Source organism: Haliotis rufescens, unplaced genomic scaffold, assembly GCF_023055435.1.
Source record: "Haliotis rufescens isolate VD_foot unplaced genomic scaffold, xgHalRufe1.0.p SCAF_10, whole genome shotgun sequence".
Taxonomy (NCBI): Eukaryota; Metazoa; Mollusca; class Gastropoda; order Lepetellida; family Haliotidae; genus Haliotis; species Haliotis rufescens.
In genome coordinates, this window is record NW_025963780.1 from 30,816,345 (window position 1) to 30,842,927 (window position 26,583).

Genomic DNA, 26,583 nt, shown 5'->3' on the forward strand with positions numbered 1-26,583 from the left:
GTGACTAACGGGATCGGGTGGTCAGGCTCGCTGACTTGGTTGAAGCATGTCATCGTACCCAATTGCGTGGATCGATGCTCATGATGTCAATCACTGGATTGTCTGGTCCAGACTCGATTATTTACAGACCGCCGTCATATAGCTGTAAGACTGCTGAGTGCGGCGTTAGACAAGCAAACAAACCTTCACTAATTACTGTATGTGTTTCAGCATCAGCGGGGTGCACAGATGACTATTCTCTATGCAACTTCTGGAAAGGGATACACGAGTGCGTCCTCAATCCGAACTCCATGATGTGTTCCTGTGCTATGTCCTGCAACACCGCCTCCGAGTGCTCAGGTGATGATCTTCTTGTGCTATTATTGTGACTGGAAAGGGCGAGGTATGAGAAGGGCCAATTTTGAAATGTACAACCTTGACGGTTTTCTATGGCCATCTATTTTTCAATGTATTTGGCTCATAATGACATGGGGGCGGTCGGGTAGCCTAGTGGTTAAAGCGTTCGCTCGTCACGCCGAAGACCAAGGTTCGATTCCCGACATGGGTACAATGTGTGAAGCCCATTTCTGGTGTCCCCCGCCGTGATGTTGCTGGAATATTGCTAAAAGCGGCGTAAAACCATACTCACTCACTCATAATGTCATGGTTACTATCGTAGGTCCATGCCATTATAAGAACGGTTTAAACGTAGAATATTTGCCGTTATAATTTTTGGCTAAAATACTAACTGTCGCCAGCGACAAAGGAAACCCTGCTGGTGCACCATGTAGCAAGTCCCGAGATCCAGGGTAGAATAGGACTTCAGCAACCCATGCTTGCCGTGAAAGGCGACTATGCTCGTCGTAAGAGGCAACTAACGGGATCGGGTGGTCAGGCTCGCTGATTTGGTGATGCATGTCATCGTATCCCAATCGCGTGGATCTATGCTCATGATATGAATCACTTGATTGTCTGTCACAGACTCGATTATTTACAAACCGCCATCATACAGCCGGAATATTGCCGAGGGCGGCGTTATACAACAAACAATCAATCATGTTCGAAACCGTTAGTCACCTCTTACGACAAGCATAAATAAAATCTCTAATGCACTTCTCTCATGCTACCTATTATAATTCGCTCGTAGTATGTTTCTAGGATTTGTTTGTACCAGACTCGTGATCGGGGTTTCACAAAAGTGACAAACGTCTAAGGCTTGTATCATTTTGGTCTTTCCCTTTATATCAAGCTAACATTTCATGTTATAACTAAATTACTGTTCAAAGCAGCGTTGGGCACACAGACGACCACTTCGTCTAAGGCACCCTAATTCGCTGTGCAGGGTTGCGTCCCTTGGGCATGCCAGAAACCGATGATTGTTCAAATATCGATTCGCCCCGATTATGATTTTAGGTATGTCAACACAATACCCGTGTTCATGGGTTTCACCAAAGTGGTAAACGTCTAAGACCTGCATCACTTCGCGCTTTAAATACGACATTAAGCTGACACGCCGTGATGTAAATGGAATACTGTTCAAAGCGGCGTTGAACCCATCTCCCTCGCTCACTGAATGAACAGAAAAAATGAAAAACAGGAGAATCATATGTATCGTTGTTAAGGGCTCAATATTTCAAATAATCCACGTTAACATGTTCTTAACAAAATATTTTTGACAGAATATTCGCTTTGAACCCCACTATAGTATAAACATCATCGCACCATGCATGAAAAAAGCAAAACACGCGTCCGACCTTGCTGCACTTTTAGCAGCAATAGAGGAAATACTCCACGTGCAGCAGCGACTCACACAGTAAAAAAAACCGATTTCGGGAATGTTGTGTAAATTTTCGAGAAGGTCCTCGCCTCCGTATGTTGCTGAAAATGGTATGAAGCCTCGGCCCTTCGGGTGTTGTACTTACAATCGCGATTACCGTATTCGACGTAATAAGCGCCTCGCTTTAATAAGCGCCCACGGCGATATTTGCTAATATATTGGTTAGTGAACTATCCCAATTAGCACCCCTTCCGATTGATCAATGTACAAAAGACTTATTTATTCGCGTATAATACGCACTCGTGTGTTATATACACCCTTAATTATGGGCAATTAAATTCTGGAAAAAAATATATCTGTCGCATATAAACGTTTCAGGTTGTCAGCATAAACCACGAAATTTATCTTTCAACTCTCTTTTTTTCACCAAAATTATATTCTAATAAGAGCCCCCTATTTCTAATTTTGAGAGCGCCCTGGGCGCTTATTACGTCGAATACGGTACTTGTTGAATCACTTCAGCGGCACTTAGTTACTGAAGTTACCACACTATGTGTTGTATGCATGCCTTTCTGAGCCAGTTATTTCAAAGAACATCATGACCTATAGTGTTGATTGGCATTCAGCTGCAGGTGAAGGTGCTGACACACACTGCCAGTGTTCCTTCAATGCATCGAGGGGATTCTGTGAGACCAAAGACCTAGCTACAACGTGTCCTCATACATGTTCGCTCAGACAGAGTAAGTGTCAACGTCATATGCCTCCACACCTGTTGTTCCCTCAGGGTAAGTGTCACCGTCATATGCTCCACAACTGTTGTTCAGTCAGAGTAAGTGTCACCGTCATATGCCTCCACACCTGTTGTTCAGTCAGAGTAAGTGTCACCGTCATATGCCTCCACACCTGTTGTTCCCTCAGAGTAAGTGTCACCGTCATATGCCTCCACACCTGTTGTTCCCTCAGAGTAAGTGTCACCGTCATATGCCACCACACCTGTTGTTCAATCAGAGCAAGTGTCACCGTCACGTGCCTCCACACCTGTTGTTCCCTCAGAGTAAGTGTCACCATCATATGCCTCCACACCTGTTGTTCCCTAAGACACAGTAAGTGTTACCTTCATATGCCTCCACACCTGTTGTTCCATCAGAGTAAGTGTCACCGCCATATGCATCCACACATATTGTTCCCTAAGACATAGTAAGTGTTACCGTCATGTGCCTCCACACCTGTTGTTCCATCAGAGTAAGTGTCACCGCCATATGCATCCACACATATTGTTCCCTAAGACACAGTAAGTGTCACCGTCATATGCCTCCACACCGGTTGTTCCCTCAGAGTAAGTGTCACCGTCATGTGCCTCCACACCTGTTGTTCCATCAGAGTAAGTGTCACCGCCATATGCATCCACACATATTGTTCCCTAAGACACAGTAAGTGTCACCGTCGTATGCCTCCATAGCTCGTGTTCAGAGTAAATGTACACCCTTTCTCAGTTACATCCATTGAGTTACCATTTAAAAAAGGTGTTTGACAATATAATTGTTATTTATGACCCTCTAATGGAAACTTTGTAAGATTGTTGATTTTTATAAATTGATAACATGTTAAAATCATGAAACACTTTTCCTATGATATTCATAAAAAACTTTTTTTGCTTAATTGTATAGGTTTCTAAATATAGCAGAATGATGAAAAAGAGCATAATAACAGTTATTCTTCACTTTGACCATACTGAATATATACTAGTTATTACATGTTTACAAGGGTCACGGCTGACCCAGTCGATTAAGGCGCCGCAATTCACCATGCATAGATGCGTCCCTTGGGCACGCCAAGTCCTATTATTGTGGGTTCGATCCTCCTTTTGACCCAACTTCGTTTCTGAATTTGTCTGCTACATCTTCGTGCTCACGGGTTTCAACTAAGTGGTCACCGTTAGATAACTGGAATACTGTTAAAAGCGTCGTTAAACCCAGTCACTCACTCGCTCACATGTGTTCAATACATTTTACAGCTGTCACGTGCCCCCCTCATGAACCCTATCCAAACGCTATACCTGTTGGTCGGCGGAGATACCTTGATCGAGTGACGTACATATGTCGCCATGGATACCGTAACGATGGAGACGTCGGGCTTCGGGTGTGTGACGCATCAGGGATATGGAGGGAAGAGGGTCAACCACCGATTTGTACTTATGGTGAGTAGCCGCACGTTTCCAACCGATTGTAGAATGGAAAAGGAATACTTCGACACTCTCTTTTATCAGGTCACGAAGTCTAGCTTACCCCCCCCCCCCCCCCCCCACACGGGTGGGGTGGGTGTGGGGTGGGTGTGGGTGTGGGGTGGGGTTAGGTGTATGTATTAACCGAGGGCTGAAGAGGTGCCTTTTGCTGTCAAGGTATTGTTCAGAAATGTGTTTGTTTTTTCTGTTTCCATGGAAACACGGGAGAATCAAGGGCTGATGTGATGTTTTTTCTATTTAGAGGGAAGAAGTTTGACCTTGACTCTTCATCGTGGCGTGTTTGAACGGACCATATCTCTAAAACTAATTGGTATTCTTTCATGACACTTTGCACACAAAAAGACCCTGTTGTCAATGGTTCCTTTTGCTACTTAGGGGTGTCTAGAATTTATATTTTTTCCATTTTCATGACAACAAGTTTGACTTTGACTGTTCATAGTGGTGTGTTTGTCCGGACCATCTCTCTAAACCTAATAGGTACTCTTTCTTGAAACTGTGCCATCACAAAGACGAGGTTGCCAGCAGCTGATGCCTTTTGCTATTAAGGGACTTTTAAAATCTACATTTTTACTGTTTCCACAGCAAAATGTTTGACTTTGACTCTGTTCATAGTGGTGTGCGACTGACATAGAAATACAAAGTTCCGAATCCCAAATCCATGGTCTTTAATGCTCAATAACTGCTCTTCTGTACGGACAGACAGATTAGATAGAAATTGTCTCATCAAGTTGGACTTTAAGTAACAGTCAGATGATTTTTTCTTTCTCGAATTTGTGGGGGCCGAGGGGATTAGTCATCTTCTGATGACGCTTGTTGTAATCTATAAACGTTTGACACATCCGCGTATAATTCATATCCATGTTTGGACGCTGATTGGTATGCACCCATGAGATGTATCACAATATCAAACTGACAAGATAAATTAAATTTACCAGTATGCACATATATGTTGCTCCTTTCATTAATTTGTAAAATGTATAATTGAAAACGTGAGTTATCAATATCAAGTGAATGTGTTTTGTGAGTGAGATGGGTTTACCGCCACCGTGATCTAGTGGATCTGCCCGGAGAACGGAACGTTTGGTGTCATACCAAAAAGACGATAAAAGTTGGTACTTGTTGTTACCTTGCCTGGCGCTCGGCATTAGTGTGGTAAAACAAGGACTGGTCGGCACAGAGTCAGTATACTGAGTTGAGTGGGGTATTCATGTGAATCTACGGCATGGCATCTCAGTGGGCTAGCACTATAAGACCGACATTAGTCAGGACAAGCATGCATGTCGCTATATAAGTGCAATAATCGTAGACGCGACGGTAAACCCAGTTTCACCTCGCCTGACCTAAATATACTATTCAAAAAAAGAGAAGCATAACCCGTATTTGCTGAGAAAATGGTGTATATTCAAACATGAATAACTTGGTAGGAAATGAACTTGAGTACATGAAATTTTACATCCGTTTAGGAGAGATCAATGTCTATACAATCATGTCCATAACTTGAGTTTAGGCATTCACAATATTCCTCAGACGTGAATGGAGTATCAATATCTGTTGTGCCCACTACGTGCACTAATAGCAGCTCTCACACGCCTTTTCATGGACTGGATGAGACGCTGAATAACGGCCTGGGGAATCCTCCGCCACTCCTCCTGCAGAAATGCAGCTAGTGCCTGGAGAGTTTGGGGTTGATGTTGACGCTGACGGCGATCAAGTTCATCCCCCAGTTGCGCTATTGGGTTAAGATCCGGGGAACGGGACGGCCAGGGGAGCGCGTTGACTTTCTTAGCAGCGAGAAAGGTCTTTGTGACACGTGCCGTGTGGGGCCGGGCGTTGTCCTGCTGGAAACTCTCACGTTGGACGTCAATGGCTGGCAGGAGGTGTGGTAGCAGGATGGTGTCTCTGTAGTGTACAGCCTACAGCTTTCCCTGCACGTGGACAAGATCGGTACGATCAGTGTAGTATATTGCCGCCCACATCATCACACTCCCTCCACCAAATCTGTCCACTTGACGCACGCAGTTAGGGCCATAACGTTCATGATTCACGTCTGTAGACCCGGTTCCTACCACAACGTCTCTGCAACAGGAATCTGGACTCATCGTTAAACCAAATGCGTCGCCAGTTGCGAAGGTTCCAGGCAGTCACGTTGTTACACCAACGGAGACGATGAGCACGATGGTGACGACGTAGCACGTTCCCGACGTAGGGTCTCCTGGCTCTCAGTCCATGTTCTCTCAGCCTGTTTCGTACAGTCTGGCCTGATACCCTCCTAAGTCCTGGCACCCTGGCTGCAGTGCTCTCATCCGTAGCAGTACGGTCACGCAAATGGAGGACCCGGATGTAGCGATCCTGGGCTGGTGTGGTGACTCTAGGTCTTCCTGTACGGGGACGGTCATTTGTTGTGCCTGTTTGGTTGTAGCGAGCTGCAAGCCGTGAAATTGTGCTTTGGCTAACATTCAGACGTCGGGCAACAGAAGATTGGGACTCTCCAGCCTGCAGTCTTCCAATTGCGATGTTCCTTGTGGCAGCATCAAGACGCGGCATGTTCATTTGGCTTGGAAACACCTTCTGAACGAATGCCTATTTCCGAAAGCAAGCTTGTTTTTTAATGCCAAACACTGCATGCTTTTCCTGCTCAATGTCAACGTGCAAGATGCCACTTGTTACGTCGTGGCGATGCATTTCTTACTCATTCTAAAAAAATCACATCAAAGGCAACATTTTCAAGCCAAATGGATTTGTTGCAAACTGAATGTGTCAATTGATGCTCTTACCAATATTTATACATATTTTGACGATAATATGAATACAAAAGGTATTACTTTCGTTTTGACATATCAGTAACACCTATGCGTTTCTTTTTGGATAGTATATATCACTGGCACTGATGCTCCAATTTACAGATTCAAGTCTCCTGGTACCTTGCCCGGTTCAAGTGAAAGCATTTTTTTCTCGTTGGTCTACGTCAGTGGACAGAGTTGGGATCCTGGACTCGGCTCAAGACACCAACCTCTTGGAGTGCTCGGACATGTGCTTGAGGGTGCCGGGGTGTTCATACCTTGCCCATGATCAAGTCACTAGGAAGTGCTTTCTTTATTACAACGTTGTTCGAAGCGGGTTCAAAACAGCCGAGGGTGGAAGCGTGTGGAAAAAAGTGTTTCATGTTCTGCCAGTTACATACTACAGTTAAACCAGCTCTACCCTCCAAAATGAGTGGGGCTGTTCAAAAACAGCAGTGAGTGGATTAGGTTAAACGTCGCTTTGAACAGTATTCCAGTCATATCACGGCGTGCTGTGATGCAGATCTTAGACGTTAATCTCTTGGGGGAAATCCTTGAGCACATAAACCAAGAAATCGGGCCAACCGGGATTCGAACGCACGATCAAAGGTTTCTGGCGTGCACAAGGAACACAACTTTGCACAGCGAATTGCGGCGCCTTATATTAGATGCCCCTCGAAAATACCATATAATTACAGAAATACAAAGAGGTTTCAAGTGATGGTTATGGATGGATATGAGAGAAGAAGGACTCGGTTTGACATGGCAATCAGTTGAACATGTGTATTGTAAGGCTGTAAGCAACCACGAAAGACGACAGGGGCGTGTAGTCAAGAATAAAACGTTTGAGATGACTCGATCAATAATGGAGCATGCTCAAAGATTGGTACGGGATCGGGTGGTCAGGCCCGCTGACTTGGTTGATACATGTCATCGTATGCCAATTACGTGGATCGATGCTCATGATGTCAAGCACTGGATTGTCTGGTCCAGACTCGACTATTTACAGACCGCCTTCATATAGCTGGAATATTGCTGGGTGCGTCTTCGAGTGAAGAGGGGAGAGTCTAATATTTACATAGACTCTCCCCACTTCACGAGATGAGATAAAAGTGGTATTTGAGAAAACACATTGAATTTTCTATTTAATATATACATGTTTTATTTTTATTACTTGCAATTTATATATTTTTTTCGAAAACAGTTTCTGATAAATTACTAAGTTCTCCCTGTCGCCCCTTTACCACCGCGTATAAAGGGTTTTGCGAAAAGAATATAGTTCGTGAAGAAAATTAGCCCTGGTAATATATGTTATGCGAAATATTTTATTTCATATCGAGTATTAAGTTTCGTGGATATTTTTGTTTGTCATAATTAAACATTCCTGTTTAAAATGGATAACTCTTTAATGTTTTGATTCAGGAGAAAGTAGTTCCGGTATCAGTCACTAGTGACTGATAACTTGATCTATCGTCTCTGATAAGTTCCAGTATTTCATTCATATGTATAATTTATTATAATAAATAATACCCATAAAAAATCCCATCGCCCTGACCCCCAACACTCATCCTCCCAGCACAATATAAAAAGGCCAGTCCCTAAGTACATCAACGGACGAGTCATTAGTAGCAACTCTATCCTTTATTATATTATGTTTACTATGTGTTTCTTTAAACCAATTTTAGAGAATCATGCCAAACACAATACAGTGTCCTCACGACATTGTGCAGAGCAAATTAGGTCTGTGTTTGCTAAACATTCGAAAATAAGGCATAGCTCAACTTTGATTGTGTATGTAAACGTCAACGCCAAAGGATAACTAGACAAAATATTAGTTTACATAACACATTATATGAATGGATCACTGAAAAGCAAGTGTTCGAGGAAAGGGAAAGTTTGTCTTACCCTTCCGATAAAAGCAGACTTGTTGGTTGAGATAACAAAGCGAATGTCTTTCAAGTACATTAATTAGTAGAAACCATTGATTGCATTACGGGCAATTCTGTTGCTCTTTTAACATATTTCGTGATTCATCACTAAAACCAATACAGTGTCCGATGAGAAATGGGGTTGTATTTGTTTGCTTCACATTCGAATAAAAGGCCCAAAACTAAACTATTGATTATGAAGCAGATGTACAGGAATAACGAAAGGTACTAACGCTATGTACGTGCATGCGGTCGATGTGTTATAAATCACAAGATCAAAATGAGAGTAGTGAGTGAGTGAGCACGTTAAGCACTTTGGTGAACCCACAATCATGGTGTTAAGCTAGCAGAACTTTGTCGTTCTTTTAATCTTCACGTCTTTAATGGCAGGTTCTTTAATGATCAGAGAGGAGAGTTCACTTGTGTAACACACAATTGAGCAAGTGTTGTTGATTATATGTTAGCTTCATCATCCCTGTTTGCCCATGTAACTGACTTTGGTATTGGTACAAGAGATAATTCATGCCACTTTCCATTATACTGCAGTCTTAATCTAGATTTTAACTGTTTATATGAACCTGATTGTAAATTGCCACAAAATGATCTTCCGCAAGATGTCAGTACTGAGCCATGTAAATGGTATAGGTATGTCTGGAGTAGAGACTCTGGTAACTCTTTCTTTGATAATTTTAAAGCTGGCTTTTATGATATTACATCTGCACTATGTGATATGATTGATACTAATGTAGAGAGTGCCCTAGTTCATATAGTTAATGTGCTATATATATCCAATGTGCTGCTGACCATACCAAAAAACTTTATACACAATTCCGCAAACCATTAACATTATGTCAGCCACCATGGTGGGACAAGATCTTGAAAACTTGAAACATGATAAGTATGCTGCTCTCAGAGCCCATAGACACCACAATGCTGATCTAGACCGCTTTAGATATTTTAGACGCTTGTTTAAGAAAAGTTTCAATTCCAAAAAACAGCAGTATCTACAAACTCAGAGGGACAAATTAGTCGCAGCTAGATCTGGCCCAAGTTTTTTCTGGAAAATCATTAAAGAAAACAAATTTGGTAACACAATTTCTGAAAATATTTCATGCCAGCAATGGTTTGACCATTTTAGATCACTTTTATCCATTGACAATAGCACCCAGTATCCACTCTATGATGATTCTGCCCCCTCTGCCTCCGATAGTTTAAACCATCCCATCTCTGAACAAGAAATATTATCCCACATAAAAAATCTACCTACTAACAAATCCCCAGGTCCAGATGGCATACCAAATGAATTTATTAAATCCTGCAGTAACCTTCTTGCACCTATTCTCTCACCAAGATTTTTAATCAAATATTCTCTACTGGTTCCTTCCCATCTTCATGGGGTAAGAGTATAATCTGTCCATTACATAAATCTGGTGATAAATCAAATAGAGACATCTAAAGAGGAATATCTCTTATAGATACTTTATGCAAGGTTTTTATATCTATCCCAAACAGCAGATTACAGCAATGGTGTGACACCATTAACATCCTTAGTGAAGCTCGGGCTGGTTTTAGAACTGACTATTTTACTATTGACCATATTTTTACATTACAAGCTATTACAACAAAATATTCTGGCAAAAAGAAGGGAAGATTTTACTGCCTCTTTATTGATTTTTCGAAAGCTTTCAACACTGTAAAACATGATGTTCTGTTAGATTCAATAAAGAAAAAAGGTATATCGGGTCCCATTTATAATGTTTCCATGTTCAGTGGTTTATCAGCCTGTGTAAGATCAGCCAAAGGTTTATCTCAAGTGTTTCCAAGTGTTTCCAAGGTTGTGTCTTAAGCCCACAAATGTTCCTAATTTTTATTAATAATTTGTCCACAGTATTTGAGGAATTAGGTGGTAAAGGTATTCATATTTTTCTCCTGATATAGATAATTTATGTGCTCTTCTTTTTGCTGATGATGTTTCTGCTCTCTCAAATAGTTGTGCCCAGCTTCAAAAGAAAATTAATTCTTTGGAAATATTTTGTAATAAAACAGGCATGCAAATTAACTTAAAACAACCAAAAGTAATTGTATTTAGGCAAGGTGGCCATCTTCGCAGTTATGAAAAGTGGTTTTATCATGGTGAACCTATTGAAACTGTTTCAAGTTATAGATATCTTGGCTTAATGTTTACACCTAAGCTTGTATGGAGTAAGGCACAAACTACTCAAGCATCCCAAGCCACCAAAGCAATTTTAGCCATTAACTCTTTTCAAAGGAAAATTGGTAATATCACTTGCACAGATCTGTTTAAGGTTTTTGACTCTATGGTCACCCCCATCTTAACCTATGGCTCTGAAATTTGGGGTACTTGCTATTGTAAAAAAATCGAATCTGTCCAAATCGCCTCTTGTAAGCATTATTTAAAAGTAAAAAAATCAACCTGCTAAAATATGGTTTTAGGGGACTGTGGGAAGTTTCCTTTACAACTCACTTACATGACTAAAGTAATTAAATATTGGTGCAGGCTCTTACATCTTCAACCCCACAGATTACCTTCTCAATGCTATTTAATGCTTAAATCTTTAGATGATGTTGGGCGGGTAACTTGGGCGACTTAAGTATTTTTATATTTCATACTAAATATTTTATTCCAATTTGGGTTTGGTTTTGTATGGCTCAATCAAGAGGTGGGTGACTCTAAAGCTTTTATTCTCCATTTTAAGCAAAGGCTTAAAGATAATTTACAGCAATTCTGGAGTGCTTCTGTAAACTCTTCTCCAAAATGTGATCTTTATAAGCATTTTAAATCCATGTTAAATGTTGAAAGGTACTTGTCATGTCCACTCCCTACCCATTTAAGAATTGTTTTTACTAAATTCAGATGTTCAAATTTTAAAATAGCTTTAGAAACTGGCAGATATAGTAAAACTACGAAAGCCTATTAGGGCCAAATTAATTGATAACATTTTTTTATTTAAAAGTTGTAATTACAAGTTGTAAAGGTGTAATTACAAGTTGTAAAGGTGTAATTACAAGTTAAAAAGGTTTAATAACGACTTATAAAAAGTTATAGTTACATGTTTTTAAGGTGTAATTTCAAGTTTAAAAGATGAAAATACAAGTTTTTAAAGGTGTAATAAATAGATTTAAAGGCGTAATAACAAGTTTAGAAATGGAAATAACAAGTTTTGAAAGGTGTAATTACAGGTTTGAAAAGGTGTAATTATGAGTAAGAAATGTGAAATTTCACTGAATGATCGAAACACTTGAAGTTCTGTAATTACACCTTTAGAAACTTGTAATAACACCTTTACAAGTTGTAATTACACCTTGAGAATCTTGTAAATACACCTTTACAACTTGTAATTACACCTCTTAAATAAAGAATGTTATCAATGAATTTGGCCCTAATAGGCTTTCGTATAATACAGACCGTTCACTCAGATTTTGTAACTATTGCAGTAGTAAGGGAGTTAATGTCATTGAGGATGAATTTCATGTACTCTTTAATTGTAATTTATATTCTGCCCTAAGACAAAAATACCTTGTTAATCTCCCTATGCCTACTCATTACAGTAATTCTCATGTAATAAATATTCTTAGTAATTATAATGAGCAAACATTATTTCTAGTTTGTAAATTCTTATATTATGCTCACAAAATAATTAATGATAAATTCTGTGCCCTGTAAATGTCATGCTCACATGTCTGTATTTTGGGCCATTGGCCTTTTACTGAATAAACATGTCTGTCTGTCTGTCTGTCTGTCTGACAATCATGATTTTGGTGTGCCGAAGACGAATGGGCCATCCGTGCCCCCAAACATCAGAGTAAAAACGAATGGGAGGCAACTGATAACACGGTAATAAATATTAATGGTGTATTAGTGAGTGAGTGAGTGAGTATGGTTTTACGCCGCTTTTAGCAATATTCCAGCAATATCACGGCGGGGGACACCAGAAATGGGCTTCACACATTGTACCCATGTCGGGAATCGAACCCGGGTCTTCGGCGTGACGAGCGAACGCTTTAACCACTAGGCTACCCGACCGCCCCTAATGGTGTATTATACATCACCAGCTGGTGATCACTTGGACATACATTACCTCACTACAGGTTTTCGTCGCTGTACATCAATATTTACTGGAATACACTTTTGTATCAGGGTTTTAAACGAATACTTACGCTGTCAACACAACACTCACCTGAAATATACTGAACCGCAAAAGAAACGTCACCCAAAGTAACATTGCATGAAAAGTTGTCATTTAAATGTCTGGGTAATTTTTGTCAAAGTTTCTAAAATTTAACATTACCTTGTCCGGAAAAATGAAATTTGATGCTAAAAAACCAAAGCAGATGACAATAAAACCGATCGCCCAAACGCATCACGGCAACGGCCATGGAGTTCCGTGCAAATTGAAATGCAAATGGGTTCCCCCATTTCTTTCCCTATAAAAATCCACCCAGATCGGATAACATTCATTCATTATTTTCTTGCTACCACAGCGACACCAAGCCCTTGGACGATTGCAAGCTGGACAAACCGCCCGGCAAGTAGCCAATGCATTTCAATTCAGATTGTGCGACAGCATCTTCAAGATCGCTTTGTTACTGCTGCGGAAACTGCTCGACAGACCAAAGGGATACCCCAGCGACACATTAGTGCGGACACCGTGCGTCGACGATTGACGAGAGCTACAAGTGACTTCCTCTAGCAGAATAGAATCAGAACCATGCAATGGCCCGCCCTCAGTCCCGATTTAAATCCCATTGAGCACCTGTGGGACGAGATTCAAAGACGGCTGAATGACGTCCGACCAAGGCCGACAACTGCAGCTGAACTGCGTCAGACGTTCCTGACTCAAGTGGGCTCAAGTGCCTATGGCCTTCATCAACCGCCTCATCCATTCCATGTATCGACGTTGCACGGCAGTCATCAATGCACATGGCGGACACACGAGATACTGACTTGTGATGCCATTTTCTTAGTCAGAGACTAGTGTTGTGTTTCACTTTAAGAACATTTGACACTTTAATTTCAACCATGATGAGCAGTTTTGCCAAGTTTCATCTTCTTAATATGTCTCAAAGTATATTTACAGTGTTTTGACAAATGAGGCTTCTCATATATCTGCCCATGGTGACGTTTCTGTTGCGGTTCAGTATAGATATGTATACCTTGTTCACAACGAAGAGTAAATACGCTACAAGTTTCAATTCCGTGCTTGGCGCTTTATATAGACCTGGATTATTCCAGCTTTATGACGGTGGTCTGTATATAATCGTATCTGGAACAGACAATCAAGTGACTGGCACCAGGAGCATTGAGCCACGTAATTGGTATACGATGACATGCATCAACCAAGTCAGAGAGCATGATCACCACAGTATTTAGGAAGTCAACAGAATAACAGCTCCCAAGACCATGTTTATTATCTCAGTTGTTTATTATTTAGCCCTTCTCGGAATCGGTAAAGATAAGTGATCACAAACGATTGTCGACTTACACGAAGACTGTAATGAGAATGCGAGCTGATGCTTGGATCCTTGCGTCTGAAGCTGGCCAGTCAAATCCAAATCATTTGTTACGTTAGTGTTTCGTCATACAGCATACCTGTGATCATAGGCAAGTATTCAATAATTGGTTGTATTGCCGTAAAAGGCGACTATGGTTGTTTTGGTTTGGTTTCGTTTGTTGTTTAACGCCGCACCAAGCAATATTCCAGCTATATGACAGCGGTTATATAAATGTAAATAATCGAGCCTGGACCAGACAATCCAGTGATTGATATCATGAGCATCGATCCACGCAATTGGGATCGATGACATGCATCAACCAAGTCAGCGAGCCTGACCACCCGATCCCGTTAGTTGCCTTTTACGACAAGCATAGTCACCATTTACGGCAAGCATGGGTTGCTGATGACTCATTGTCGTAAGAGGCGACTAACGGGAGTCCACTTGAAAGTTGGTATGTGAATGCTTTAAGATAATGTCATTTACAACTCACCTGCTATACATGCGGTCATGTAGCATGCCAACTGCCCGGTTATATTAGCACGGATGATGTATTTTGTAATGGTGTATTTTCTCTGTGGAATTAAAGTATTGAAGACTCCGATGGCGACTCCAAGAGCAGCGAGATGGTTCTGTCCACAGAACGCATAGGTTCCAATCACCTCCGATCGTTTCTGAAATTAGAAGTGTGGCTCTTAGATCGAAAGAAAACCCATTTTCTCGTATATATAACATAGTGGAGGTCGGGTTACAATCGTTTCAATTTCGTCATGCTAAAAGAAAAGTAAATTTGGGATCGGGTCATCAGGTTCCTGTCTTCCGGAGGCATGGGCGACCAGTAGCGTTTTTATCAAAGTCTTGTTTCCACCCTTGCCACATCAAGCCTACTTTCCTGTGCTACATATGATTGGACTATCGCTCATATCGATAGTCCTATCAGAGAATGTTTCACAAATTCAACTTGCACGACTAGCACACCCTCGTATGACGTGATTTAACGCTGTCTGTCTTTGTTGACACGAATAGGTCTTTTTCACCTTTAAACCCCACAACAATTGCCTATGTTTTTTTGTCAGGGATGAAATGGCGAATGTATTCATAATCTGATCGACAAGGTCGTCATCTATGGTTTGTGAACAGCGATCTGATTGGATATCGCGTTTCCTAAGGGGCACAACTCGTGATGTACGCGAGGTGACGCCACGGTCGAGCCAAGAAAAGTGGCCTTGATGTGGTAAGGGTAGCAACTAGGCTTTGATAGAGGCTATGGACACGCTTGACTCGGGAAGATGTCAGGTTTCGTGACCTGGCTTGACTAGTCAGATTTGGGACTTTTACCAATTAACCGCTGTTACCAGCCTAGGCTCGATTACGTAAAGGCTTCAGTGGTCCGGCTGACATGACATATCTGACTGACGTCGACAAAACTCTAAATCAATCATCACTTAATAACCTCTTTCATTTAACCCTGAAAATAAATCCAACTGCGGGTACACGTTCACCTGTGTCTCCTGTTTTCGTGTTATGTGTCATTTGTGTTGACCGAGCTGACGAATAGAAGCGGTCCGACTACGCATAACTCATGATCACCTACTCCATCACTTACCGTTAGTATCCCTCCAGGAAGTGTCCTATTGGTCCAGTCTAATATGACGTCACTTCCTTCCCAGTGCCACGTTCCATTAGTGGACGCCACGTAGTTTTCTAGCACCTCGCGGTTCTTGATGAGTTTCCCGAATAGATGGTAACCATAGAAGGAATTTGCAAACGTCTTAATTCCTAACAGCTCACCAATCTTCAGGATATCTGACCTCGAGAAGCCCATGATATAAATTAACGGGTAGAAGCAGTAGGAACACAGGAACTGAAACATATATTATGAAAAGTGTTTTCGTATGATGACATACATTGAAAGCTCGATAGTACGGACCTGGATAGCGCGGACAACCACCTCACTTGGTCGCGGAGCTACAGACAATATTCGTTTGTATACAATTGAACATTTCACTCGTGATTGGTTAATTTGTTAATGCGGACAATTTCATAACGATAAATACGAGACAAAACCATTTCCACAATCATAAGAAATCTCTGCTAAATGCAGAGTCCATTGTACGATTCTAACTAAATGATAAAGCATATGTTTGTTGATCACTATCAAACGGTGATGAAACTGATGTTTTCGCTGTGCAGTGTTGCGTCCCTTGGGTACGCCACAAACCTATGATTGTGGGTTCGAATCCCGGTTCGCCCCGATTATGGTTCTAGGTTTGTCAACACCATACCCGTGCTCGTGGGTTTCACCGAAGTGGTAAACGTCTGAGACCTGCATCACTTCGGGCTTTCCTCCTACATGAAGCTGACACGCCGTGATATAACAGGAATACTGTTAAAAGCGGCGTTAAACCCAACTCACTCACCCCAATGATACTGGTGTTCGCGAAAAGGTTAGCGTATCCTGCCCTCCTGTTAACGCTTCCCTCCAGCAAAAAAGAGTGAGTGAGTGAGTACGGTGTCACGCCGCTTTTATCAGCAATATTCAATATGACGGCGGGGGACTTAAGATAATTGGGCTTCACATACTGTACCATGATGGGAATCGAACCTTGGCCTTCGGGATGCCGAGCAAACGCTTTAACAACTAGGCTAACTCACCGCCCCTTCAGAATAACGAGGTTTCAATAATTATGTCTTTCACATATTTAAACCGTTTTTGTTCGGGTGGATGCGATTCACAATTTTAACTTAACAGTGTTTAAGATTTTAACAATAATGTTGAAATTACCGCAAAGGACAGTCCTGACACCCCAACTCTGTTACCAAACCAGATGAGCGCCGAGTCCACGAACTGGACGATGGCTATGTAGATGATCTGGTTAGCAATGATACTTGTCAGAATTGGCAGAGATTCTCTAGCACCTTCAGACACCGCTTCCAGAATGTTGTTGAATTTTCTGCAGATCATAATTGTGTTTGATGTGATTATGTTATTTCAATGACGAACCTCCCAGTTAATGCGGGTCAGGTACTATCAGCAGTACAAACTTTGGTAAAAGTCGAAACCAAGAAGGAACCCACTTACGGCAATGCAGTTAATACGGTAACCATTTCAATGAAAACCCATTCTAAATTGTGTTTCCCGTTTTACACTACTGTCTTATATTATTGCACTATTAGGCATGGGGGAATTTTGTTAGAGACACGGTACCTTGTGGATCACTGCTTCAAAACACACACATTGTATCTCTGAAAGGACCCGAACATTTGTTCTCAACACAATTTTGTTTCTTTCGTAAAACACAGGGGTAATTTAGTTCCAGTAAGTCCCGGGTGAGATGGGTATCTTTTTTAAATCACAGGACACCCCTCCTTACAGATCTCATAAAGTGACGAGTTTGATGTGATACGTTACTGACGGGACGGGGATGTTGTATGCGTCTCTTGGTTTGATCTTGGTCCACTGTGTTTCCGGAACGATCAGCTTGGACATGGCCAGGGCAGCTGGGGCAGACATGACGCTGGCAGCTAGCAGGTGATTGGCTGGAGCCTAGGGGCCATGCAACATGCGCAGAAGAGACTTGAATACAACTGGAATATTGCTGACTGCGGTGTTAAGCAAACGAATGAATTTAGCAGTTGCAGCTTATCGCAACGTTCGCGAGACAGGAAATGTACCTCGCAGGCATTGATTGTATCAACAGCCTTTACTAATCAGAATTTACAGTAAAAACAATTCAAAAATAAAACTGAATCTTGGCAAATGGTGTTAACTGGAAAAACAACTTCAACGGTATTGGTAAATATTGGTCACGAACGTAATGTTATTTCATCAAACGGATGACGAGGAATGTATATGGAATGGAATTTCAAAAGGTTTGGTTGGTTGGTTGCTTTGTTGTTTAACCCCGCACTACGCAATATTCCAGCTATATGACGGCGGTGTGTAAACACTCGAGCCTGGACTGGACAATCCAGTGATTAATATCATGAGCATCGATCCACGTAATTGGGATCGATGACATGCATCAACCACTTCAGTGAGCCTGACCACCCGATCCCGTTAGTCTCCTCTTACGACAGGGCGGTCGGGTAGCCTAGTAGTTAAAGCGTTCGCTCGTCACGCCGAAGACCCGGGTCCGCTTCCCGACATGGGTACAATGTGTGAAGCCCATTACTGGTGACCCCCGCCCTGATATTGCTGGAATATTGCTAAAAGCGGCGTAAAACCTCACTCACTCACCCCTCTTACGACAAGCATAGTCGCCTTTTACGACAACCATGGGTTGCTGAAGACCAATTCTACCCCGGATCTTCACGGGTCGATTTCAGAAGGGATGTTACAATGTTATGGTCGTTGTTATGATTTGATGAATAATTGATGGAAATTGTTTCCAAGCATTTCCAAACAAGTTTACTATAATATAATCTTGTGTTGCAATTTACGGAGTGTATTAATGTGATCTTAAAAGTGCAGTTAGTGACCCAAAAAGTTGGAAACAATTGTCGGGAAGTGGCAATATTTGGCTTGGTATAATTGTTTGTTGTTTAACACTGTACTCAGCAATATTCCAGCTGTCGACCGTACGTACCGTCGATGGTACGGCTCGAGTGAATGTAGACATTGCTATGGAGAAGATACATGTGGTACATGTGGCACTGTTACCACCATGAAGCAACACCGGGGTGAGTGGTACGCCTGAACTACCTACCCCGAAGGATGTGAGCATCCCAAACACTGAGCCTGCAATACTCGCAAATCCCGCCGCCATCACCGCATGCAGCTCAGAAGGGGTCAACAACGGCAGGAATGGTTTGATGGCAATAGGAGATTCAGCCTGGGAATGATATACAACTTAAACATATTATATTGCATTGTTTTAAATACTGACTTATTCGTCAAAAATGAAAGCAAATGTAGGGAAGCCTTTTTACGGAAGCCTTTTAGGGCCATGTCAAAAAAAAAATCATATCCCTAGTAACTGGAAAATTCCACTTAGTATCTGGAAAATTCCACTGAGTTTCCACTTAGTATCTGGAAATTTCCAGATACTAAGTGGGAATTTCCAGATACTAAGTGGAAATTTCCAGATGCTTAGTGGAATTTTCCAGATACTTAGTGGAAATTTCCATATACTAAGTGGAAATTTCCAGTAAAAAGGGATATGAATTTTTTTTTGGGAAATGGTCCTAAAAGGCTCCCCTAGTTTCCTGATGATTTCTGCTCATAATAACAAAAACAAAATAAGGGCCAAGTTTAACTTAAGGTTCATCTGTTACGAAAAGCATGGGTTGCTGAAGACCAATTCTACCCCGGATCTTCACGGGTCGATTTCAGAAGGGATGTTACAATGTTATGGTCCTTGTTATGGTTTCACTAGTTTCCTGATGATTTCTGCTCATAACAAAAACAAAAAAAGGGCCAAGTTTAACTTAAGGTTCATGTGTTAAGATGGTCTGTTAAGTAGCCAAGTCCCTTCCACATTTATCAATGGCCACAGTGAAATCGCCTCATCTATTTCATATTTAGATCGACAGGATCGATGACTTCAACTTTTCAATTGTGAACATTCCCTTTTATCAAGCAATATTCCAGCAACTTCAGCCTTTGGTGTCTTCATTTCACAACCTTTTGAGGTACAACCGTGCATGCTCTTCCAAAGTACATTTCAGAAAGCGTCATCAGACCCTTGCTCAATAGTTGGTTAATCATGGTTATAACATTCAAGGCCTTAGTAAGGCTTTCATGTGAAGTGTACACGTGGAGTGTACTTTTAAATGTGACGCATCAGTGTCCGATGCAATTCCTTATTTTGACTTGCAACATTTGTTTTCAGGTGAACAATTGACTTGCCTTTGCATGTGTTTGTGACGGTTGCCATTAGGCAGTATACGCTCACCGTTTCACGAACACCTGGTATCAACACTGATTGATAGCGATGCATACATATATGCTTGTGATATAGTCGGAATCGTACAATGGTTGTTGAATACCAATTCTAACCCAGATCATCATCACGAATTCGACTTAAAAGAGTTAGGATGTCAGCACCATACCCGTGCTCGTGGGTTTCACCGAAGTGGCAAACGTCTGAGACCTGCATCACTTCGGGCTTTCCTCCCACATTAAGCTGACACGCCGCGATATGACTGGAGTACTGTTAAAAAGCGGCGTTAAACCCAACTCACTCACTCACTCACTAAAAGAGTTAGGATGAAAACTAGAACTTGATATAGGCTTGTGGACACTCTTCTCTCGGAATGATGGTATCCTCAATCATTGGTTGATTTTAGGTTGGCAAACTAATAAGATTTTCCTTTTTAAAGTAACTATATGTGAACACATTTTCAAGAACGAACAATATTCTTACTGGGCCAAAGAGAATGTTGAGTGCTGTGTTGACGGATTCAACTGGACTTGTACCAAGGCAGAAGGTAAGGAACCATCCGAAATTGGCCACAAACGCTTGGAGAATCCCGTAGTAGTACAACACGTTTATAGTGGAACAGAACATCATCACTAATGGCATGATCTGAAAACATACAAGATACTTTGAGAACAAGATGTACGCAAAACATATATGAACGCTTAAACCCTTACAGCAATAACTAGACTGCTTGTCGTAAGAGGCGACTAACGGGATCGGGTGGTCAGGCTCGCTGACTTGGTTTGATGCATGTCATCGAACTCAATTGCGTGAATCTATGCGTATGATGTCAATAACTGGATTGTCTGGTCCAGACTTGATTATTTACAGACCACCGTCATGTAGCTGGGAAATTGCTGAGTGCGGCGTTACATAACAAACCAACCAAAGCCATGACCAGTTTACAACTTCACTCACTTGTGATGTATGTCTCTAAATAAAAACAAACAACGATTTAACTCGAAAAAAGGTTTCTATGAAATCAGTAAATATAATACGTCCACGCCAGAGAAGAAACAAATTCCACTGGGTGTGAAAGGAAAAACAGCAGTGAACAATTTATGAATGGGGCATGGATGTCAAGGATTTCACCAGGTGTTCAAAACAAAAGTGTAAGCATGTGAAACATGTAATTACGTTATATATTTTCTTTCTTTATGTCAATGAGTATATGACATTGTAAACAAACAACAAATGTGTTTTGTCAGAAATATAAGTATAAGCAGCTTCAAAACCAATACCAATACCAATACTACAATACTATGTGGAAATAAATTGTAAAGGGTGTTTGAGTATTTTCCAAGCGTTTATATCGACATGGTAGTTCTATTTGTTTTACAGATTTACTTGTTACTGGGAAGAAACACCACGCATACCCTGAACACAAACATGTGGTCTCTGTAACTCTTGCCAAAAACAAATTCCGAGCCTTTGTCTGTATGCTCCAGGAACTCTTCTATCCTGTCTCCAAGCCATCGGAAGATTTCGTAGCCAAAATTAGTTCTCAGTATTAGCAAGGCGAACAAAACCTGAGTACCAATTCCCCAGAACACCGCATGCCAATTTACCTGAAATGATCACACATGTTGTATTATGATTAGACCATTAAATAAGCACATCGGTTGGACGAAAATTAGCAATGTATTGATATTGTTAAACATGTGTTCGGTAGCCATACTGATGAAGTCATTTTAGATAAGCGGACGCAACTTTATTATGCTTCCAAAATAAACTTGTTGTCTACCGGTCTCCCTTGGTAAAGGATGTTATGTATGTTTGTTGTTTAACAGCAATATTCCAGCTATATGACGGCGGTCTGTAAATAATCGAGTCTGGACCAGATTATCCAGTGATTGATATCATGAGCATCGATCCACGCAATTGAGATCGATGACATGCATCAACCAAGTCAGCGAGCCTGACCACCCGATCCCGTTAGTCACCTTTTACGACAAGCATAGTCACCTTTTACGGCAAGCATGGGTTGCTGAAGACCTATTTTATCCCGGAATCTACCGGTTGGAATTACATAGTCGGACACAGAAGGTACATTACACCATATTCTCCTCGAAACCGGTGGACAACTGATAATATATTTCCCCATTGTCTAAGGACAGAGTAACCGGTACCCAGCTGAGGCACGAATAAGGGGGTTGTGTACCCTACTCGACGTTCGTACGGGTTTGGAGCTGGCTGACCAAGGTACATAATCGAGGCATTTCGTAGGTTTGATCATCAACCAACGGATCAAGGAAGCAAATCTGCACAGAACATTGCGGCGTCTTTTAAAGCAGAGGCTATCGTGTCCCTAGTTGATTCAACGAAAACACATAAGAACTAACTTGTAAATTTCATTTATTTCATATATCGTAATGCAAACGAGTGTACGTTCATAGGAATCTTGTATGGAGATGTTATAAATCGATTAATCAATCCCGCTGAGGTACCATGCAGTTAGCAGAGGCACCGTAAGTCTGTATGGTCCCTAGTTGGTTGATTGGTTAGCTTGTTCTTTAACGTCGCTCTCAGCAATATAACAGCTATATGACGACGGTCTGTAAATAATAGAGTCTGGATCAGACAATCATGTGATTGATATCATGAGCATCGATCCACGCCATAAAGTGGCCTACTAAGGTGGCTGTTATTTTATAGCTTGAGTTTCATGTCGTTGTTTAAGCGTCTGTTATAATTATTCAAATACAAATCTGCAATGTTACTGGTCATTGTACTGTCCCATGAGACCCGTGAGCATCCGGGGTAGAACAGGTCTTCAGCAACCCATGCTTGCCGTAAAAGGCGACTATGCTTGTCGTACGAGGCGACTAACAGGATCGGGTGGTCAGGCTCGCTGACTTGGTTGATGCATGTCATCGTATCACAATTGCGTGGATCGATGCTCATGATGTCAATCACTGGATTCTCTGGTCCAGACTCGATCATTTACAGACTGCCGTCATATAGCTGGTGTATAGCTGAGTGCGGCGTGAACCAACAAACAAACACTCTGTCCCATGATGAGTTTTAGAAACTGTGAATGCATTACTTTATCTAGTCACAGTATTGCTAAAATACTGCCGACGTGACTCGCTCACTGCACTCGATATAATCAAGGGTTTGAATCAAATACATTACCCTGGCAGGGTGTTCCGATATCAGATATCCTAGCAGAATAAAGAACGTGAGGCCAGCAAGGGACACGAAGTTGTCAGCGGTCAGGTTGCTGGTTGTCAAGTAGACAACGATGAACACCACCAGAGCAACATACAGCAGCCTGTTAACAGCAACGTCACCACCAGTGAATCTAATGTTCTCGTTCGTTCGTTTGTTTGTTTGTTTGTTTAATTATAACGCCTCACTCAGCAATATTCCAGCTTTATGACGGCGGTCTGTAAGTTAACGAGTCTGGACCAGACAATCCAGTAGTTGCCGACATGAGCATTGATCCACGCATTTGGGATATGATGACATGCATCAACCAAGTCAGCGAGCCTGACCACCCGATCCCGTTAGTCACCTTTTACGACAAGCATCGTCGCCTTTTACGGCAAGCATTGGTTCCTGAAGACCTATTCTACCCCGGATCTTCACGGGTCTCACACCAGGTAATCTAATGTTCAGTTAAGAAACTTCAATTTCAATTGTTCGGAAAACATCCAGTTCACATTACAGGTTATGATTAAAAATATGCAGTGTTACGAAAATAAAGAATTTACCATCTGATTATTCTCCTTAATGAAGTTAACTTCTTTATCCTCTTCGACAATGGGCGGAAAACGTTCTGCACCTGAGCTTCGAGTTTTATTTTGCCATAAATGAAAACTAAGAAAACAGTTCCAACCATTAGTCGCAGAGAGCCCTCATCTCCGAAAGAAAACCTCATGCAGAATCCAAAGTATACGATATAGACAGTCAAAAGCACCAGTGAACTCATCATTCCAATTGGTTTCTTATTGCGGACTATCATTCTCCAGACAGACGCCCTTGTCCTTGTGACCACTTCACCGCATGGTAGATAATGTTCCATATAGTCACGTTCTTCACCATGCGTGTTCTTGGATACATCTTCTTCTTCAGAGTCGAATGTTGCCTTTGGACAATTTTGTACTGCAAATAGCGCCTCCTGAAAACAAGCCCAGTTTCGTTCTTTAATTAGAATGTCATATAAACCCGTAAAGATCCAGGATAGAATTGGACTTCAGCAATTCGTTGTCGTAGGAGGCGACTGACGTGAAAAAGTATGTTATATGAGTGAGTGAGTATGGTTTTACGCCGCTTTGAGCAATATTCCAGCAATTTCAAGATTGGGGACACGAGAAATGGCCTTCACATATTTTGGAACAATGTGGGAAATCGAACCTGGGTCTTCGGCGTGATGCGAGAACGCTTTAACCACTAGGCTACTCCATCTCGCCATGTTATATCAGTAGTAGTTACTATTGAATCGAATAGTCCAGTGGATGTCACGACGTTTTGAAATTAAAGTATTTCAGCTTGATAAAGGCATAATAGCTAATAACCCAAGGTGATTTGCGTTCTTGCAACCCACGACCACAGTCAAAGGAAAGTTGTTAAAGGCGCATGGTACATATAGCTAATAGTTCAGTGAGAGGTATTAATGTCATCAGCAAATACGAATGATGTTATAAAATGTGATCATTATTAATTAATTTGTTTTATGAGAAGCAAACTCACATTGGGTGTATCAGCCATTTTGACGAGATCCATCTCTTCTTCGATCTGGCACTCCGCCATATGTCAGCATAACCAGGAGCGATTCCGCTACTCTCTATTAATAAGTAGGTACAATTGTGTTATATATTCACGTATGAGCGCGAGCAAGATATAGTGGTTTAATTATAGATAACCAATCAGTTAAACAAGCCATTGTGTTATTTTAAACATCACATTTCACCGCTGACACTACACACGTGGATGGGTGAAGGCACTTTTTTATTCTAGAAGAGTGAGTATGGTTTTACGCCGCTTTTAACTATATTCCAGCAATATCACGGCGGGGACACCAGAAATGGGCTTCACGCAATGTACCCATGTCAGGAATCGAACCTAGGTCTTCGGCGTGGCGAGCGAACGCTTTAACTACCAGCCTACCCGACCGCCCCTTTTCTTGAAGACCCAGGTACAATAGTAGATAGGTGTACATGTAGTCACCCTTCTTTCATCTCTCAGTTGAGGAACGGACTTATATTTCTGTAAATAATCGAGTCTGGACCACCCGATCCAGTGGTTGATATGAGCATCGATCCATGCAATTAGGATACGATTACAAGCATCAACCAAGTCAGCGAATCTGACCATCCGATCAAGTTAGTCGCCTCTTACGACAAGCATAGTCGCTGAAGACCTATTCTTACCCGCATTTTCACGGATATTTGCTGAGCAACTGTTGTAGGCCTGGATGAGGAGAGATCTTTCGTTTTTCATAATTTTGAAAAATTGCCCCGGAGCCTTACACAGTTTAAAATAAAAAAGATATGTGTGGTATCTATGCACACAAGATACAAACCTTATTGAGAAATATTAACATTGCGGACAGAACAAAGTACAACAGAGGACACAATACAAGCCTTAATAATATTTATGAGCAACAACATTGTTGATTATTATTTAGTATCAATTATCTGAACTGTATGTACTTTATTTTCTCTGTGATGTATTCAGAGCTAATAAGTCCGTCAGCACAGACAAATGTGTATGTTGGTGAACATATTGCATTTAATTAAAACAAACGAGTTTTGCTTTTATACGATCTGTAATGAAAACACACAAAAACATTTCCAATCTGACAATAACCGGCAAAACTCATTTCCAAAATGGCAATATTAATTTATCGTATTAATGTAAGTTTTGTATAAATTGTACTTAATAGTGCCGAGTTCCAGATCGGATAACATAAAACAGTTCAGAATTGGCTGGTTTGTTGTTTTACGCCGCACTCAGCAATAGCTTTATGACGGCGGTCTGTATATAATCGAGACAATAAAACCAGACAATCCAGTGATTGATATCATGAACATCGATCCGCGCAATTGGGATCGATGACATGCATCAACCAAGTCAGCGAGCTTGACCACCCGATCCCGTTAGTTGCCTTTCGCAACAAGCCTTTTAAGGCAAGCATCGGTTGCTGAAGACCTATTCTACCCCGGATCTTCACGGGTTAGAGAAGAAAGACACTCATTATATGAATTGTAGGTGTTGTAGTAAACCCAGTTTGCGAACCATTATCAAAAATCTCATTGTCCCTTATTGTTCAATATAATAAATATTCTCCATCCCTTATTTTCAATAATGACATCATAATTTAAAGAGGTCTCTAGTTCAGAAGTTGAAGTGTGAAACAAAAAGTAATGCCTTCAGCGATTGTGATGTAAGGCCGGTTAGGAGTTAATGGATCGGGTGATCTGACTCAGTGATT

General features: G+C 41.4%; 2 protein-coding genes across 2 annotated transcripts; one reads left to right on the top strand and one right to left on the bottom strand.

The window, feature by feature from the left end:
* Positions 1–209: 209 nt before the first annotated feature.
* Positions 210–8,922, top strand: LOC124135133. Its single transcript, XM_048389393.1, has 4 exons — positions 210–339; positions 2,383–2,496; positions 3,771–3,953; positions 6,902–8,922. The coding sequence occupies exons 1-4, from the start codon at positions 291–293 to the stop codon at positions 7,186–7,188; spliced, it is 633 nt and encodes a 210-aa protein (XP_048245350.1). The 5' UTR covers positions 210–290; the 3' UTR covers positions 7,189–8,922.
* A 5,110-nt stretch (positions 8,923–14,032) lies between these two features.
* Positions 14,033–24,917, bottom strand: LOC124135107 (solute carrier family 28 member 3-like). The gene is made up of 11 exons (XM_046500308.2): positions 24,840–24,917; positions 23,861–24,267; positions 23,280–23,418; positions 21,521–21,712; positions 20,589–20,750; positions 18,930–19,055; positions 17,637–17,767; positions 17,006–17,174; positions 15,827–16,084; positions 14,714–14,894; positions 14,033–14,317 (listed from the first exon to the last, which is right to left on the bottom strand). The coding sequence occupies exons 1-11, from the start codon at positions 24,897–24,899 to the stop codon at positions 14,289–14,291; spliced, it is 1,854 nt and encodes a 617-aa protein (XP_046356264.2). The 5' UTR covers positions 24,900–24,917; the 3' UTR covers positions 14,033–14,288.
* Between the last annotated feature and the right edge of the window lie 1,666 nt (positions 24,918–26,583).

Coding starts and splice junctions, on each gene's coding strand:
- LOC124135133 (XM_048389393.1), top strand. CDS start 291: ATGATGTGTTCCTGTGCTATGTCCTGCAACACCGCCTCCGAGTGCTCA. Junction 340..2,382: donor CACCGCCTCCGAGTGCTCAG/GTGATGATCTTC, acceptor ATTGGCATTCAG/CTGCAGGTGAAGGTGCTGAC. Junction 3,954..6,901: donor ACCACCGATTTGTACTTATG/GTGAGTAGCCGC, acceptor TCCAATTTACAG/ATTCAAGTCTCCTGGTACCT.
- LOC124135107 (XM_046500308.2), bottom strand. CDS start 24,899: ATGGCGGAGTGCCAGATCGAAGAAGAGATGGATCTCGTCAAAATGGCT. Junction 24,268..24,839: donor AAATGGCTGATACACCCAAT/GTGAGTTTGCTT, acceptor GCTTGTTTTCAG/GAGGCGCTATTTGCAGTACA. Junction 16,085..17,005: donor TGTCAGGACTGTCCTTTGCG/GTAATTTCAACA, acceptor TATATGTTTCAG/TTCCTGTGTTCCTACTGCTT.